This window comes from Penaeus japonicus, unplaced genomic scaffold (genome assembly GCF_977035675.1).
Source record: "Penaeus japonicus unplaced genomic scaffold, GWHDUDI00000001_assembly GWHDUDI00000012, whole genome shotgun sequence".
NCBI lineage: Eukaryota > Metazoa > Arthropoda > Malacostraca > Decapoda > Penaeidae > Penaeus > Penaeus japonicus.
This window is the reverse complement of record NW_028234414.1, coordinates 23,882,556-23,902,555: the sequence shown is the minus strand read 5'-3', so window position 1 is coordinate 23,902,555 and position 20,000 is coordinate 23,882,556. Positions and strand designations below refer to the sequence as shown.

Genomic DNA, 20,000 nt, shown 5'->3' with positions numbered 1-20,000 from the left:
GGAGAGAAAAGGGGAAATCTGATACGCGCCCAGCGGGGAGTGGGCGAGAGACGCACGCATACACACACACGCACAGACGCACGCACACGCACACGTACACGTACACGTACACGTACACGTACATGTACACGTTCACGTATACGTACACGTTCACGTTCACGTACACGTACACGTACACGTTCACGCACACGCACACGCACACGCACACGCACACGCACACGCACACGCACACGCACACTCACACGCATACGCACACGCACACGCATACGCATACGCATACGCATACGCATACGCACACGCACACGCACACGCACACGCACACGCACACGCACACGCACACGCACACGCATACGCACGTGTACATGTATACTTACGCTTACACTTACACTTACTCTTACACACACTCAAAAAATAGAATGGAGAAAAATGAAATAACGAACAAGCAAAAACAAGGATAACGAAAATGGCCGAAGACCAACATTGCAAAAATTGCAAGCGAATAATCACCATCAACAATGGAATCATTATATCGATGCTGTAGCTGCTGAATATATTGAATAATGTTTTTTATTGTTTTTTTTCTTATCATTATCATTGCTATGTATCATTATCATTATCTTTATTAATATCCTTTCATAGTCACCATCACTTATTAGCTTTATTATCTCCGTTTGAAAGATTAGCTACCATTTAAAAAAGATACACATTTCCCCTTCGTCAGTGACCTTGTCTGACCCCAGGGCCCGTGTGACCTTGCGGTTTCGACTGGATAAATGTGGCCCTAGGGTCAAATAACTAAACCAAGGCCAGGTTATAAAAATATACACATAAATAGATAGACAGATAGGTATATAAATTGAGAGACAGATAGATAAGATAGCTAATTACATCATTAAAGAGATAGTCACTCTACCCCGACACCCGACCCGACCTATACCCGACCCGACGCGTACCCGACCCGACCCGCCAGCCAATTACGTAGCCTCGTAGCGCACCCGTTGTAACCTCGCTCCTTCTTCGTGGCATCTCCATTTGCCACTTAAGGGAACGATTTATGTGTTTCTCCGGCGGTTTGTACGCTATACCGCATGCGGCTTTCGTAACCGTGGCGGTGTGGGGGTTGCGGGATTGAGGTGAGGGGTGGGGGGGGGGGGTTGCGGGATTGAGGTGAGGGGTGAGGGGAAGGGGGGTGAGGGGGGGTCAACGCAAGGGGTGGCTGTATCTTCCGTGACCCGTTGTTTGTTTGTTTTGTTTATTTGTTTCTTTGTGTGTGTGTGTGTGTGTCTGTTCGTTTGTTCGACTGTCTGTCTGTTCAGCTGTCTCTCAATCTGACCGTCTATCTGTCTAATTTGTGTCTACTCGTCCTTCGGTGTCTCCTAGATCTGTCGAGCTGTCTATCTGTGTATCTCTCCGTTACTCTATCTATCTATCTATCTATCTGCCCGTCCATTTGTCTGGCTGTCGGAATTTAGGCCGAGAATCCTTTTCGTTTCTCCCCCCCCCCACCTTTCCAGACGTCGGGTGAGCGTGTGAATTGTCCGTTCGTGACACGTACGACAGGGGGTGACAGGGCTGTTTGTTTTAGCTGTCATGGGAGGGTGGGGTGGGAAGGGGAGGAGGAGAGGGGAGGAGGAGAGGGGAGAGAGTTAGACGGCAAGGTAAGGGGGAGAGGAGGAAAGGATGGATGGGAGAGAAGAGGGGAAGAAGAAAGAGATAGAGAGGGAGAAAGAGGCAGGAAAAGATGAGAGTGGAAATGATAAGTGAAGGGGATAAAGAGGGAGAAGAAGAGGAAAAAAAGGGAAAGGATATATGAGAGCAAGAAGAAGAAGAAGTAAAGAGAAAATTAATAAGACCAGAAGATGAGAGCAAGAGAGAGTAAGAAGAGGTGAAAATCGAGAGTAAGGAAGAGAGAGAGGGAAGAGGGGAAAATTGAGAAGACAGGCAAGAGACTTTACAGAGCTGACACTGATACACGCGATGAAGTGTGTTGGGGCGAGGGAAGGGGGGGGGGGGTGCTAGGGTGAAGGGGAGAGCCAAGAGGGGAGGCAAGGAGAGAGGAGAGGCAAGGAGAGAGGGGAGGCGTGAGTGAAGGGGAGATAATGCCCTGTTCCGCGGTCTCTTTCGGTTTCAAGGGACAAGATGTTTGTTTAAGAGGCTTCGAGTGTGTGTGATACACTGGTCCATCTTTAGAGACTTTTTTTATTACGTAAACAATGTTCTTTTTTAACATCTTTTCGTACTTTTATTTTATTTATTATTTTTTCTTATATATACCTTTTTCTAAGACTTGCTAAAGCCGGCGGCGTTGTCAAGTGAGATAAGAAAGATGTCTTTTTTGATAGAAGTTTTCTTGGAAGATGCTGAAAGCTCTTTGCGTTGAGAGCGAGAGAGCGAGAGACAGAGACTGACAGAGACTGACAGAGACTGACAGAGACTGACAGAGACTGACAGAGACTGGCAGAGACTGGCAGAGACTGACAGAGACTGACAGAGACTGACAGAGACTGACAGAGACTGACAGAGACTGGCAGAGACTGGCAGAGACTGGCAGAGACTGGCAGAGACTGGCAGAGACTGGCAGAGACTGACAGAGACTGACAGAGACTGACAGAGACTGACAGAGACTGACAGAGACTGACAGAGACTGACACAGAGAGACACAGAGAGACACAGAGAGACACAGAGAGACACAGAGAGACACAGAGAGACACAGAGAGACACAGAGAGACACAGAGACACAGTGACAGCGAAAGAGAGAGACAGATGCTCACTTCCGGCCATCTCTCTCTCTCTCTCTCTCTCTCTCTCCGCGAGGAAGGAAGTTCGGGTGAAAAACGGTTCCCTTCAAAGAATATTTCCAAGGTCCTGGAAGAAGAGTCAGTAGATGCGGAAAGAAGGAAGGAAGAAAGGAGGGAAGGAAAGGAGGAGGGAGGGTGAGGGAGAGACTGAGAGGGAGTCATCCTTTGAGTGAGTGAGTGAGTGAGTGAGTGAGTGAGTGAGTGAGTGAGTGAGTGAGTGAGTGAGTGAGTGAGTGAGTGAGTGAGTGAGTATACAGTCAGTCAGAGAGGAAGAGGAGAGCGTAATAAGAATGGAAAGGCGAAGAGGCGAGGCGAGAAAGAGAAGAGAGAGAGAGAGAATAAGAGAGGCAAGAATAACGAAAGGGGAAGCAGTTGACGCAATAACTGACATTTATTGCCACGTTTCGAAGTGAGAGGAGGAAAGCCGATGAGTGGAAATTATAAAGGTTAAGCGAGAGAGAAACGGAAGAAGAAGAAGAGGAAGAAGAACGAAAACCGAAAACCGAAAAGGAATATGAAAACGAATACAAAAAAACGAAAACGAAAATAAAAAACGAAAACGAAAATAAAAAACGAAAACGAAAATAAAAAACGAAAACGAAAATAAAAAACGAAAACGAAAATGAAAAAACGAAAACGAGAACGAAAAAAACCGTTATCTATTCATCTTCTTTCCCCTCTTTCGTCCTTTCAACTCTTTCGTCTCTTTCCCTCTCCCTTCCACACCCAAGACTCCACTCAGACGCAAAGAAACAAATCAAGATTCTTGCATTGAACCGCCATTGCACATTGCATCGCCGGGAGATCAAACGCCTTTATGCAACGAGGAACTTCACTGCTTCATGTCTCTGAAGTTTTATTTTGTATATGTTTATCTTTTATTATTATTATTATTTTTCTTTATGTTGATAAGTAAAAGGATTGTAAATGGGTGGATGGGTGGGTAGGTGGGTGGGTGGGTCGGTGGGTGGGTGGATGGGTGGATGGATGGATATTTGGGTGGTTGGATGGATGGATGGGTGGATGGGTGGATGGGTGGGTAGTTAGGTGGTTGGATGGGTGGTTGGATGGATGGATGGATGGATGAATGAATGGATAGAAAGATGGCTTACCTAGCGTTATACTAATTAATAAAAAAAACACAAAAAAAGATGAACAAACTCTATTTCAAATCACTCTTCTTCCTCTACATCATCGTTCTTAAAGATTTCCTTCCCCTCTTCTCCCCTTTTTCTCTCTCTTTTCCCCTCTTCCTGTTCATTACCCTGTTCCCTCATCGCTCTCTGATGGCAGCCAGACAGCAGGTGACGAATCGCTTAGAGGGAAGAAATGTTCGAGTTATTGTTATTCCTTCTTCTTATCTTATTTCTATGATTTGCTGTTCTTCTTCTCCGTTTCATTTTTTTTTGTTTTCATTTTTTTTGTTATTCTTGTTCTTCTTCGTTAATATTTCATTAGCTTCTTCTTCCTCTTCTTTGTTTTTTTTTTGTTTTCTTCTTCTTTTTCTCCTTCTTCTACTTCTACTTCTTGTTCTTGTTCTTCCTCTGATTCTTCTTTTTATAGTTTTCTTCACCGTCATCATCGTCTTCTTCTTCTTCTCTTTCTCCTCCTCCTCTTCCTCTTCCTCTTCCTCCTCCTCCTTTTTCTTCCTCTTCTTCTTCATTTACTTCATCATTTTCTTCTTTATCTTCACTATCATCATCCCTGTTTCTTCATCATCCTCTTCCGAATGTTCTTCACTGAGCCGTTAAAGTTCTCTGTGCTGTTCATGTTGTTCTTCTCGTTACTGTTGTTGTTGTTCTAAAGATGGCGTCGTATTGTGCTGTTTATTTTAATTTCTTCTTATCTTTCTCCTTCTGATTCTCTTCTTTCACTTCCTCTCTCTCTCTCTCTTTCTTTCTCTCTCTCTCTCTCTCTCTCTCTCTCTCTCTCTCTCTCTCTCTCTCTCTCTCTCTCTCTCTCTCTCTCTCTCTCTCTCTCTCTCTCTCGCTCTCGCTCTCTCTTTCTCTCTCTCTCTCGTGTTGTTTTTGTTAAAAGTTTTTTTTTCTTCTTCTTCATCCCGTAATCCTCATCATCTTTCTGTCTTCCTCCACTTCCTTCTCCTCTTTCTCCAACACCTTCTCCGGTTACTAACGGGTAACGAATTGGTAGTGGAAAGAGGAAGCGAAAAGAGGGGGGGGGAGGGCTGTAAGTGAGGGGGGGAAGGGAAATAGGGAGGTGGGTAGGGAAAAGGGGGGTGGGGTGGAGGCAGGACATGAGCATCTTGGTCCTCCTCCTCCATCTTTTACCCTTCCTTCCTACCTCTTTCACTTTTCTCTCACATTCTGTCGTTCTCTTCCTCCTCTTCTTCTTCCTCCCTCCTAATTCCTCCGACCCCTTCCGCTCCTCCCTCTCCTCTTCCCTCCCTCTCCCCCTCTCCTCCCCCCTACCCCTCGTCCTCCTCCTCCTCCTCATCCTCCTCATCCTGCTCTTCCCTCCCTCCCTCCTCCTCCTCCTCCTCCTCCTCTTCCTCCTCCTACTTCTCCCCCCGTCCCCATCCTCCTCCTAATCCTTCCCCTCCTCCTGGTCGGTTACAGTAAGGAAACAGACAGCCACGCGCGACCGTTGAGGATGCACAGGAAGTGGGGTCATCTGCGCCAAGGTGTGAATGGGGGAAGGAAGAGGAAGACGGAGGAGATAAAAAAAGAGTTAAAGAAAAGGATGGGAGGAAAGGGTGTGTGTGTGTGTGTTTGTATGCAGGGACATACACCTGAATACGAACGGGCGCTCATACGCACACACACGTGCACAGTCTCTCTCTCTCTCTCTCTCTCTCTCTCTCTCTCTCTCTCTCTCTCTCTCTCTCTCTCTCTCTCTCTCTCTCTCTCTCTCACTCTCTCTCACTCTCTCTCACTCTCTCACTCTCCTTGTGGCTTAACGACTTTGACCCTCCAGCTACCATCTACCCCCCCCCCTCTTCTTCTCATTTCCCCTCAACCCCCTACCCATCCCCCACCCCCCGCCCTCTAATTACTGCCCCTTAAAGTGTGTCTCTTCTAATTATTCACGTGCCTCCGCTGCCGAGTGTACGCTACTGGCTCCCTCTGGCTCTCTCTGGCTCCTTCTGGCGGCTCCTTCTGGCTCCTTCTGGCTCTCTCTGTTTTTTATCTGGCTTTGTATCTCACTTTTTTATATCATCATGTTTATACACACAAACACACACACACACACACACACACACACACACACACACACACACACACACACACACACACACACACACACACACACACACACACACACACACACACACACATTTTCTATGTTATGTTACCCTAAGAGACCTATAACGTTGGATTTTTTTTTTATTTGATATATTTTTTTTTTACTCTAGTCATTATAATTAGTATCAATATTCCCTTTATCATATCATTATCATCAATTTTATTTTATCAAGACTCCCTCATTCTTCTAATCATCCTTTTTCTTCAATAGCTATTCCCACCACGTGTCCTCACTCCCCTTCCCTACCCTCCCCGCCCCCTATTCTTTCCTCTACCCCCCCCCCATATTCCGCCCCCTTCCGCCAGATGACTTGGCATCTGGTTGTTTCCCGTCCCCTCTTTCTCTCTCCTTTGTTTCTTGGATTATTTCTTCACTCTTTGTTGTCTCCCTTTCTGTTTTCGAGAGGAAGAGAGGAAGAAAGGAAGAGGGAAGAGAGGAAGAGGGAAGAGAGGAAGAGGGAAGAGGGAAGGAGAGAAGGAGAGAAGGAGAGAGGGAGAGAAGGAGAGAGAAAGAGAGAAAAAGAGAAAGAGAGAGAAAGAGAGAGAAAAGAGAGAAAAGAGAGAGAGAAAAAGAGGAAAGAGAAAAGACAGAGAAAAGAGAGAGAAAAGAAAGAAAAGGGAGAATGAGCGAACCCACAGAAAAATAGCCTTAATAGGCTAGTTAACCGCAAAGCGCCAGCCAGCGTCGTCAGGCTGACCTATGCCGGTCGGGGGTCAAGGGTCATATTACATCGTCCCCTCCCTTCCGTGACCTTATTTTCTCTGTGGATTTTTTATGACCTTTCGCTAATATATATGAAGTCGTAAATCTTCGCGTACATATATTTTTATCCTTAATGGCATCATTTTAAAGATTAATGGTATTAACGTGTGAATTGGTTTCGTTATTTTATTATTGTTGTTATTATATATTTTAATTCATCTGTGTTATTGTTATAAACTCTCAGTCTTGTTATTGTTTTGTTATTGTTGTAGTTGTTGGTTTTGTCATTATGATTACCAATTAACATATTTTTTTGGCACTTTTTTTTCTCTCGATACAATATAATTGAACATGTTCTTGTTCTTCATAAATGAGTAATTTGTCTTTTTCATGGGAATTATATTTAGATTTCACTAACAAACGATTTTCTCTTTGTTGCAGGTCAGCTCAAGCTAGCAGTGTACGAGAATTACGGCCTTCTTACCATACACAGTAAGTGCGATATTTGCTTGTCTGTTTGTGATATGTAAAAGAGGTGAATGAATATATATATATATATATATATATATATATATATATATATATATATATATATAATAGAAGTTCTTTCATTTGAATAAAAGCGAATAATGGAAAAAGAAATATAAATTCAACGATGAGATAGCGAAAAAGGCAATGATGAACTGATTTAGATAATTTAGAGAAGTCATCCCCCCACCAAAAAAAATGTATATACATACATACATACAAATATATATATATATATATATATCAAGCAATGAAAGTCACAACCAAAATTATCCCTCACTCCTAAAAAAAAGAGATAGACAAGAAATAGATAATACTTAAACTCGGATTAATATCAAATAATTTCTCGCTTGGTATTTACGATGGTCTCTGCTTCCGCGTGTGACGTTTCTAAGTAATATTTCAGGTGATGTTTGCAAATGCCAGACTGCAACTCATCACCTTCTTCCCTCCCCCTCCCCCCCTCTCCTAGAAATAATTTTGTGTATTTTCTCTCATTCCTTCTCTTCTCTTCCAGTTATCGAGGCAAGGAAGTTAAAGTCACGGTATTCTAGTGTGTGTAACCCGTACGTGAAGGTGAGTGCATTGCTTCTGTTTTTTTTTATGGTATATAAATACATAGGAAAGTGAATGTATTGGTCTTAATGAGTGGAATATGAAATATGGTGGGAAATGTTGACAATGAAAAGCTTTGTGTCAATATGTTTTTTGTTTTTTTCCAATATAATCACCTTCATCATTCTCATAAACAAGTCATGTTCTTTACATCATCATTATTCTCATATTGTTATCAGTTTCTCTCTCTCTCTCCTCTCTCCCTTTCCCTCCCTCCCTTTCTCTCTCTCTTCTCTCTCTCTATCTCTCCCTCACTCCCCATTTTTTACCATTTTCTCTCTCGTTATCTTCCTCCATGCTATCCGACCCCGACACGTTGAAAACACGTAATCCCGCGTCTCACATTTATAACATGATCTGACACGTTGTAAATCACTGCCGGGAAGTCACGTGACGAAGCGAGTCTTTCCGGGTCGTTTATCATGGCTAGGGGGGAGGGGAGGGAGGGGGGTGTAGGGTTGGATTAGATGGATGGAGGTTATTAGTGTTGTTATTGTTATTGTTATTTATGTGCTTGAGTGATTCTTCTATTCTCACCACAGTCTCTCTCATCTTTGTCATCATCATCATCATCATCATCATCATCATCATCATCATCATCATCATCATCATCATCATCATCATCATCACCACCACCACCACCACCATCACTACTACCACGACCACGACCACCACCACCACCACCACCACCACCACCACCATCACTACTACCACGACCACGACCACCACCACCACCACCACCACCACCACCACCCCAATACTGACCCCTCTCCCCCCTAACAGATCTCCCTGGTGCCGGACTGCGTCGAGAGAACCTTCTGCCGAACTCCCCTGATCCGGGCGACCAACAGTCCGAATTTCGACCAGAAGTTCAGCTTCGACTTTCTCCCCGAGGACCTGGATAAGCGGCTCCTGATCTCGGTGTGGAGTCGAGATACCCTGAGGAAGTGAGTTTGGTTGACTGGGGGGGGGGGGGTGAGGAGGGGGGGTGAATTTGGTTGATAGGAGGGAGTGGGGTGGGGGGTTTTGGTTGGGTAGGAGTGGGTTACAGGGAGAAGGGAAGGGGGAAGGGGGTTTTAGTTGGGTTGAGAGTGGTTGAGTTGGGGGTGTTGTTTACTTGAATTGGGAGGTTGGGCGAATGGTATGATTTGGTTGGTTAGGTGGCATGACATAAGGTTGGGTGGGAGATATTGGTTGCAGTGGTTCGAATGGTTGACTAGTTTTTTGAGTTGAGATGACGTATTGGCCGGAATGGTAGAGATATGAGTCTTTTTTTTTGAATGGTTGTTTGTATGAATAAGCGTGTTAACTAATTACGACAGTCGTTTAAACGAAACGATAACTCGATATGGGCATTTATGATCGTTGACTGCTTGCAATCGTTGACTGGTTGTTCGTTTACCTCTTTCTCAACATTCTGAGATATTCACCTTCTTTTCGCACTCCACCACGACGTTCATTTCCTTTTCCATCTGTCATTGGAAATAAAATGAAGGCATGGATGTCTTACAAAGGAAGTTTCATTAACGTCTGAAAGCAAAGGCGATTTATCTGATATATTTTATCTGCTTCTGAAGCGAATGTGAGAAGGTCTTGGAGTTACGTATGTTAATCATCTATGAGGATTAAAGCAAAGAGAGAAAGAGAAGGAGAAAGAGAAAAAAGAGAAAGAGAGAGAGAAATAGAAAAAGTGTAAGAGAAAAAGTGAGAGTAAGAAAAATAGAGAAAGAGAAAGAGATAAAAAGAGAAAAGTAAGAGAGTAAGAAAGTAAGAGAGTTAGAGAGATAGAGAGATAGAGAGATTGAGAGATTGAGAGATTGAGAGATAGAGAGATAGATAGATAGAGAGATAGAGAGATAGAGAGATAGAGAGATAGAGAGATAGAGAGATAGAGAGACAGAGAGACAGAGAGACAGAGAGATAGGGAGATAGGGAGATAGGGAGATAGGGAGATAGAGATAGGGAGATGGAGATTTAAAATAAATATAAAGAGAGAAAGAGAAAGCGAATAGAAAAAGACAAGAAAGAGAGAGAAAGAGAAAGAGAACAGAAAGAATAGAAAGAGAGAGAAAGAGTGAGAGTGAGAAGGAGAGTGAGAGTGAAAGTGAGAGAAACAAAGAGAGAGAGAGAGAAAGAGAGAGAGAGAGAGATTCCATGCATTTGTGTGTGTTCTTAGGGTATATACGTACATGGATAGTCAATGACATTAAGTCGATTAATGTAAATGATAGATTATATTCAAGAGAAGAATAATTATAAATTTTGATATAAATATTCATGTTTAAACAACTAGTAACTTCCAGGTCATTTTTTAGAACATTAACTCTTTAATGAATATATTACTCTTATACATTGGAACACTCGAATGTTATACTGACCTGACCTGACCTCTGAACTAACCCTTTATTCTCTTGTCCTTCAGAAGGAGCGAATTCCTTGGCTGCATGTCCTTCAGTGTTGCCCATATATCCAATAAGGTAAGGAAAACAGTGTTACTTTTTTGAAAATCCTTTTTTTTTTATATCGCTTTAGAGAAATCCATTGAGGTAAGAACTCCGTTTTTGTCAAATAAAATGGAAATTATGGATAAGGTTATAGTATCGTTGTGGTGTGTACTTATTGGACGAAAAAAAAGGAAAAATGGAAGTGTGATAGGAGAAGGAGAAGAAGAAAAGAGGAAGAGAAGATGCAAGGGAAGGGGAGAGTAAGAATTTTTCTCATTATTGTTAAGGAAATAGTGATTATTGTTCATAACTAAAATGCTCACGATATTAGAACAGCGTTATTTCAACCTCGGTATGTTATCATACACTCTTACGTTTATAAAAAAAAAATAACATAACACAACACACCACAACAGACACAGATAACGCACTCATCCAACACCCTTACACAACACACTTATACAGTGTACTCAGACAACCCACTTATACAAACCCACTCACACAAACCCACAGACACAAACACTCTCACACAAACCCACTTATACAAACCCACTCACACAAACCCACAAACACAGACACTCACACTACACAAACCCACTCACATAACCCCCCCCACACACACACACCCAAACACACAAAAACACACCACAACGTACTCCCACACCCCATCCAAAGACAGAACTCGCAAAACACACCACAAAAACACAAACCCAACGCCAACGCCAAATAAAAAAAAAGAAAAGAAAAGAAAGGGTACAGTCACCCCAAAACCCCAGACTTCATTAACGGGTATCTGGAAAACCCGAAACTCGAAAAAGATACTCGAGTGGAAAACGGCCCCCTGTAACGACTTTCTCCTTGCTGGTACGAAGGTAATGTGTCCCTAGGTCGTTGTTGAGAGTTTGGGGAGAGAGAGGGAGAGGGGGGGGGGGGGAGGGGGAGGGAGAGGGAGAGGGAGAGGGAGAGGGAGAGGGAGAGGGAGAGGGAGAGGGAGAGGGAGAGGGAGAGAGGGAAGAGAGAGATAGTGAAAGGAGATTTAGAGGAAGAAAAAGCAAGAGAGAGATAAAGAGGGAGAAAGAAAAAAAGAGAAAGAGAAAGAGAGAGAAAAAAACTCGCAAAACAAACGAACAAAAAGCATAACATCAATGAAAAAAAAAAAAAAAAAAAAAAAACAATCTCGATTTCGCGTTCAGAGTGTCACTCAAAATGTCGTCGCCTTTCACTTTGAGACAATTCACTTTATTGTTCACAAATTACGCCTTCGCAAAATTGCAATCCCGTCCTTTCAACTCGCAATTGACCTTGGTGAAAAAAAAAAAAAAAATTATATTCTTCAATTGCATTATTCATATCTTCCTTTAAATATATCGCGCCTCTCTCTCTCTCTCTCTCTCTCTCTCTCTCTCTCTCTCTCTCTCTCTCTCTCTCTCTCTCTCTCTCTCTCTGTCTAAGTTAACAATAACAATAAAAGACTCACCGATACATCTCCGACAATCGGAATAAGGGGGGAGGGATGGAGGGGAGTGAGAAGGAGGGGGGAGGGGAGGGGAGGGAGATTCCCACAAGCCTAGGAATGCGATAGAAAGAGATTGATTTTCTGCAGTGGCATTCTGTGTTTGCAAGGCCGTCGTCGTAGCCGCTGGACCCGCATAGAAAACGGAGACTATGGTAGATCCGTTTTCTTTCACGTCTGTATGTTTTTTTTTCTTTTCTTTTTTTCTCTCTCTCGATCCTCCTTCACTCGATGGCGCTTAATGTCTGAGTTGATGGGCCTTTTTGATCATGCTTTCGTACTTATTTGATGTTTTTTTTTACGTGAGGGGGGAGGGGGTGGATCGTACATGTTTTTTTTTTTTTTTTTTTTATAAATGGTTAGCGATATTACAAGAGTATGAAGTTTCTCTCGGTTTGAAAAATATATACATATATTTGTGCAACGAGAGATCAAAAGTTAATAATCAGAAAAAGTATATAAGCCAAACCTCATCACACCTTTTCATCACACGCCACTGTGACGACGTAGCGCCAGTGACGTTCGAGTGAAGCTCAAACCAAAGCCAAAGCCACGAGCGAGGATACGGAGACCGACATCTCCGGCGAGGCAAGAGTAACCAGCAGCTTCCTCCGCAGTCAAGCCTCGGCCGGCACCTAGTGAACATTGGAGTGCGCGTCCCGTAGACTTTTGCCCCTCCAAGTGGACTTCTGAACTAACAACAGACTCTTAGAAAAACTAGTGTGTTCATATGGATAAAAGTTCCTGTTACGTGTTTAGTATTGTAGATGAATTTATCTACGAAGGAGCGTTATTTGTAGAAGAGATTTATGACGAAGGAAGATTTTAAATTGAAAACTGTAGCGGTTTTCACGTGAGCTGAATATTTATTGTCTAACATGACAGTACTCGTCCAAGATGCTAAGAGATTCTAGAGAGATTCTAGAAGTCCAGCATAAACTCTAAACCGTTGAATACGCCAGGATATAAAATCAGCCTCCTTTGTACTTAGAAAAAAAGAGCAACAACAACAAATCATATACCTGTACCCACTCTGTATCCCTCTCTTAAAAGATATCATAAACAAACAAACAAATAGAGCCCCCTATCCCCTTCGGAAAAAGTGATAATTGCGTCACTAAAAACAAAAGAAAAAAAGAACCGAAAAAAATGAATAAACTTTCTCCTTAAAGTTATCTTATCGTGGCCAAAAAAGGAAAGAGAAAAAAGTAAACATAGAAATTAAAAAAAGGGGAAAACTTTTTATCAAGAGTTTCGCAAGGCCGATAACGTTCCATCAAAGAGGCATCAGAGGGGCGGTGGTCCCCTCTCTACGCCCTCACGCCCACACGCCCACTCTCTGATTCCGTCTATTTACACATAACCACGTCATCGTCTATTACTATATTATCCCATCTATTCTCCAAACTCTATCCTCGGTTCAGTCTGGTTATGTAAGATACCCATTATCATCATCTACTTCCTTTTACCTCCCATTTGGAAACCTCAAGATGATGACAACAACGTCGATGAAGATGATGGAAAAGAGGAGATGGAAATGATGACGATGACGATAACGATGACGATGACGAAGACGGGGAGGAGGACGACGACGAAGAGAGATTGAAAAGGGGGTGTGGGTCATGTGGAACGCGAAGGAAATCACCTGAAGATCTCATTTCCGGGGATTCCCCAATATCCCCTCCCCCCCTCTTCCTCCCTTCCTCTACCCCCTACCCCGAGGCCTCAACCGCCGCTCTCTTACTCCATCTCTTCTTGTACTTCCCCCTCCCCCATCCCCTTCCCCCTACCTCCTCCTCCTCCTCCAAGATGCCTTGTGACGTTAGATGGCGAGAAGGAGGACATGGTATACTCTATGGGAGTTCTGAGATGGATTCTTGAGTACTGAGACCTTTGTGAGGAAGCCATAGAAAGGATTTTCTTTTTTGTTCCTTATATTTATGCTTTTATTCATTATTTTCCTTTGGTCTTCTTAGGATTCCTGTTTTATTAGATTGGGTTTTACTTTTCTGATCTAATTTTCTCTGTCTATCTGTCTGTTCCTGTCTGTCTGTCTGTCTGTCTCTCTCTCTCTCTCTCTCTCTCTCTCTCTCTCTCTCTCTCTCTCTCTCTCTCTCTCTCTCTCTCTCTCTCTCTCTCTCTCTCTCTTTCCCTTTCCCTCCCTCCCTCCCTCTCCCTCCCTTCCTTCTTCCTTTTCGAACACTCGCCTCAATCTAAACACTTTTATATTTTCTAAATCATTCACACATCTTAATCTTTCTCTCTCCCCCTAAAAAAACTGCCCCTCTTATAGTGTTTCATCTTTTTTTCCCAATTCCCCATCATTTATTCAGTCCCTCTCTCCTTCCCCCTTTCGGCAATATCTGTCGCCTTCCCTTATCCTCAACTTCCCCTCCCCGAGTCTCCTCTCCACTGAACTTTCACTGGGCTGAAATGTTTCTTTGTCTTACGTCTTCTAAGACTTAAAAAACGACCACTTGTATGTCTCGTCTTATATGTTTTGAATAAGTCTCGTGCGTTTTAGATATCCTATACGTTTTATTTCCCTACGTCATAAACGTCGTGTACGTACACTTGGTCATAAGGACGTCCTGTTCGTCTAGTCTTAAACGTTTGAATAAGTCTTGAAACTCGCCGCGAGTACATACGGATTCCCACCCCACGAAGATCAAAGATCTTCTAAGGATTAAGAAGAGAGGAGAGAGAAGGGAAACAGAGAGATAAGAAGAAAAGAGGAAAAGATGAAGAGAGAAGTTGGAAGGAAGGAATAAGGAAAAGGAAGGAAGGAAGGAAGGAAAAGGGAGCAGAGAGAGGGTGGAGAGACAACAGGGGAGGGAGGGTTTGAAGAAGGTGCCATCCTGAGTGAAGACTTTGACACCCTGCAAGACTTCTGAATCGCCTTTATAATCACCTCTACAGCCACTTTGCACAGAGGTCATAATCCCGTGTCATAGAACGAGAGCCTCCTATTCTGTCCCTCTCAGTTTCTCAGCATTTTCGGGAGCGACTTTCGTAAGATGATTGCAGCTTGAGGAGGAGGGGAGAGAGAGAAAAAAAAAGAAAGAAAGAGTGAGATAAAGAGGACCCGAAGGAAAAAGGAAGAGGAAAGAGAGGTGAAGACAGACTCTTAAGAAGCTTCTTCACCAGCTACAGAAATTAATTGATCTCGATTCGGTGACGGGAACTCGCAAGGAACATCCACAAGGAATAAGGACGAAATCTCCTAGACGGGAAAGAGAGAGAGAGAGAAAAAAAAAAGCGAATCAATAAGTAAAAGTCAATGAAATGTTCTCTTCGGAGGGGAGAACGGAAGAAAAGCTTATCAATTTAAAGAAAAGAGAAGAAAAGATAAGAGAAATAAATAAAAACTAAGACAAAATAGAAGTCCTTTCGATATATATTCGAGGGAGAAATAAACGAAACAAACCCGTTTTCCACATCGGCCAATCTTCCAAAAGGTTTCGCGAATAGCATCCTATGGAGGAAAGGGTCTCTTAAAATCCAGAGCGACACGTGTTCAGGCTCACAAAATAAACAACGGAATCCTGGCGCTCTAAAAATAATAAAAAAAGAGAGAAAACATGGATAGAATCGCAGGAATATATACAGAGGTAAGTCCGCTTTATTTATTTTCTGTTCTCCTACTCTTCCTGCTTCCCTCTTCCTCTTACCTTCCCCTTCTCATCTCCCTCCCTCCCCCTCTCCCTCTCGTCTTTTATTCCCCTCTCCATCTCACTTTCTCTTCCCCTCTCCATCTCACCTTCTTTTCCCCTCTCCATCTCACCTTCCTTCCCCCTCTCTATCTCACCTTCTTTTCCCCTCTCCATCTCACCTTCTCTTCCTCTCTCCCTCTCACCTTCTCTTCCCCTCTCCCTCTCACCCTCCCTCCTTGTCTTCCTCTCTAGGTCTACGTAACAATGACTGGCTGAAGTGATAATTTCTACACTTCCTAGATATGAGTTATGTATCATATCGCGTGTCGTAACAATAGGTCTGAGAGACACTGATAGCCGTACCTTCATATTTATTACATTGTAGATTTCATATAAAGACACACACACACACACACACACACACACACACACACACACACACACACACACACACACACACACACACACACACACACACACACACACACATACACACATATATACCTCCATAAAAAAAAAAAAATATATATATATATATGTATTATATATATATATATATATATATTATATATACTATAATATATATACATATATACACACACACATTTTATATATATATAATATATATATATATATATATATATATATATATTATATATATATATATATATAATATATATATATATATATATTTTGTATTGGGCTCCAGCGACAGCAATGGAAATAAGAACTGCAAAGGAAAGTGACACTCCAGCCAGCCCTGAATGTTCTTTTTCGGAACCCAATGTTGACACTTGTCTTTTGTCTGCCATTTCATGCCACAGGAATTGTGTGAGTGAGAGAGATGAATAGGTAAAAAAAGACTTTCACTTCAGCCATGCTAGGTCAGGTCAGCTGTCGTTATGTTGTGTACATTTTACGTATATATTTTTCTCTCTATCTCTCGAGGTTCAATGAATTTGGATTTTTGTAATTTCAAAATGGCCAACTGCAGGGATATCATTCTTAAAACAATTAATATAAAGTAACGTAGATAAACACGCAATAAGGATACTAGTAATAATGATAATGATGATAATAATAGAATAAATTAATGATAACCATAACTATAATAATCAAAGAGAAATCTAAAAACTCCCTTTTAACGCAGACGTTCTTAATGCACCTTGCGTGTCCAGTAACCACCGTCTTGAGAGAAGAAAGATACATGGCGGAGCGAGAGATAAAACTGAGCCAAGTCGAGGTGCGCGCTAAGAGAAAGAGAAAGAGTAAGATATAAAGAGAAAGAGAAAGATATAAAGAGAAAGAGAGAGAAAGAGAAAGAATATTTTATAATTGTTATTGTTATTACTTCTTCTTAGTATCGATATTTATGTATATAAACGCGTGCATACCTATCTATCAATCTACTTATCTATCTATCTACCTATCTATCAAAATATCTATCTATCTATCCATCTATCTATCCATCTATCTCGTCGTCCCCATTGACTCTGACCGGCGCCTATTGCTTCATATCCGACCGCTGGCTCCTGACCGAATAGTGATTTGCATCTCATTTGCATATAGTACGACTGCGATTCTCTACGTCTCTTTCGGCGGCGGAAACGGGGGAATCATCCGAGGGGAAACTTGTCATGTGAGATTTTGGGGTTTCACAGAAAGGCGAGCGCGTTACTTTATGGGCAAATGCTTACGCGGTGCGGACGAATACGTACATTGAGGCACACTCAGATATATGCGTACATGCCCATAAACGAGAGCGCGCACACGCACACAGACATACACACACACGCACACAGACATACACACACACACGCACACAGACATACACACACACACGCACACAGACATACACACACGCACACAGACATACACACACACGCACACAGACACACACGCACACGCACACAAATAAACAAACAAACAAACAAACAAACCTTTTACACAAACACGATCAAGATAAGGATCAATATTCTATGAAGAGTGAAAAGCAGAGCGCTCTTATGGTATCTGTGAAAGTGCCACATACCCGTGTAAACATCTGGAAAAATACCATGTGTACGTGCATGTGCGTATAAACGTGCACATGTAGGAGGTCATAGTTCAATACATCAATAAACCTAAACGAGAATGGAGAGGGAGGGAGGGGAGAAGGGGGAGAAGGGGGAGGGGAGAGATGGAGAGACGAAGGGAGAAGGGTGAATGAAGGGGAATAGGGAGGGAGGAAGGGAAGGAGGGTGGAGAGGGAGAAAGAGAAAGGAATGAAACGGGGGATGGGAAGGAAGAAGGAGAGGGAAAGGAAAAGGGAAGAAGAGGGAAATGGAATCATGAAGGAACGGGGAAAGAGAAGGGGAGAAGAATGGTAGGGGAAGGGATGGAAGGCGAGGGAAAGAAAGGGGGACGGAAAGCGGGAAGGAGGGGAAGGGAGAAGGTGTAGGGAAGAGGAGGAGGAGGAAATGGGAAGGAAGGAGAAGAAAACTGGATTTGGGAGGGAGGGAAGGATGGGGTGGAGGTGAGAAGGGGGGGAGGGGAGGGGGCAAGTGGGCTTACTTACCTGTCGGAGGCCGCGGCGGCATGCCAGACTGAGGGGCTTCTCTCAGGTGCCAAGACGTCATTATTACAAGTCCTCAGTCACAACGTCCATGTCTATTAAAGTCTCATGAATAACATCAAAATCCCATGAAATCCGAGAGGAAAGAGAACAAAAAAGAATGAAAAAAAAATGTCTACCGCAGTCAGAACAAGAACAGAAAACGAGACACGCGAAACACGCCTTCTTCATGTTTTAATTAACGTGTTAGATGCAGGTCGTGAGTGGCACCCTCTGGCACTCCTCGCTGATCCTGTCACCTCTTCCCACCCCCCTACCTTCACCTCCCTCCCCCACTACCCCCAGTACCCCCACCCCCCCTCACGCAGGTGTGACAAGCCCCCCTCCCCCCTTTCTCCCGTGTTTCTGTGGCTGCATTCAACCTCCTCATCAACAAGTCGGAATGTATTCGACGCATAAATGCTCATTCTGTGGTGAGGTTATGAGTGTTTTTGGTATATTTGTGAGGTTTAATGTCTCTTATTTATGTTTTGATTTACCTTTTTTTTGTTGGAGGGGGGGGGGTCAGGGGAAGTGGGTGAAGGAGAGGGTGAAGAAGAGAGGGAAGAAAGAAAGGGTGAGGAGTAAGGGCGAAGAGAAGAGGGGGAAGAAAAGGCTGAACTAGAATTTCACACAAAATACACGCAAAAAGGCACAGTTATACACGTGTCTGTCACAAATCATCAATATCTGAAAGCGTAGATATAGTAGATAAAAATAGCATATGTACAGGAAGAAGAAGAGAAAGAGGGAGATGGGGTGGAGAGGGAGAAGGGGGATAGAGAGAGGAGAAGGGGGATAGAGAGAGGAGAAGGGAGATAGGGAAAGGGAGAAGGAGAGGAAAGAGGAAAGAGGGGAGAGGGAGAGTGGGTGGAGAAGGGGTGGAGAAGGGGGGGTGGTAGGGAGGCACAGAGGGAGAGAACCGTGCGGGCAAGGGAGGTCGTGATAGCCAGGCGTAGTGTTAGCGTGGGCGACCTCGCGGCTATACATCTTTGTGTGGCCTCTCACTCACCCTCAATTATTTTATTTTTTATTTTTCTTCCTTTCTTTATTCCCATTCCCATTCTTGCCGTTATCGGTGAAACAAGCAAACGGCAGTGCGATCTCTGAAGGTATAGATAATTTTAATGTATTTAATGAGAACAAGGCGAAGGTTATCATCACCTTAGTTTTGTGTTCAATAGTCTGGCGTCTAGTTCTCCCCCGTGTGTGTTGTGTTATCGTGTTATTTGAAGAACAGATGGACGTAGAGACACATAGACTCAAACACAATAGATGAAATTGAACGAAGAGAGACTGTCAAGTACGTTCATTTATAAGAAAAACAAAGACAGAAACAAAAATCAATGGACTGCATGAAATGGTTTTAGCCGCAAAGTGTGAGGAAAAGTGGGCGTACGACAGTAACAACTTAATAGCAAGGTTTGAAGGTAATGTCGGTGTGTTATCTGTTGCTGGTGGTGTTTTTTCTCTCTCTTTCTCTCTTTCTCTCTTTCTCTCTTTCTCTCTCTCTCTATCGATTTCTATTTCTGTTTTCTCCCTCCCCTCCCCCCCTCCCCCCCTCCCTCCCTCCCTCCCCCCTCCCTCCCTCCTCCCGTTTATTTATGATCACGGTTACAGAGAGAAACAAAAAGAAAGAAAGAAAAAAAAAATACTGCACATTGGCAAGGCAATGTGTCTGCATTCCAAACTGTTATCGGATCCATCTTGCGGATACGTATCTTTGTATCACCTGCGGCTAACGTATCCAAAACCGGTGCGCTGATCATACATTTTTATTTCTTTTATTTTTTATTTTTTCGTAAATGAGCGTTCATTTTCGTCTTTACGTAGAGACAGACAGTCTGTCTATCTGTCAGTCAGTCAGTCAGTCAGTCAGCCAGTCAGTCA

The 20,000-nt window shown here is 43.1% G+C and overlaps 1 protein-coding gene across 1 annotated transcript in view; it reads left to right on the top strand.

Annotated features, from left to right (window-relative positions):
* LOC122257908 (uncharacterized) overlaps positions 1–20,000 on the top strand; it is a gene marked incomplete in the record, with an annotated part of 260,899 nt that overhangs the window by 33,211 nt on the left and 207,688 nt on the right. Inside the window, 4 exon segments of the mRNA XM_086542632.1 lie at positions 7,206–7,256; positions 7,810–7,868; positions 8,691–8,854; positions 10,330–10,384. Coding sequence (XP_086398758.1) covers positions 7,206–7,256; positions 7,810–7,868; positions 8,691–8,854; positions 10,330–10,384 — 329 coding nt within the window.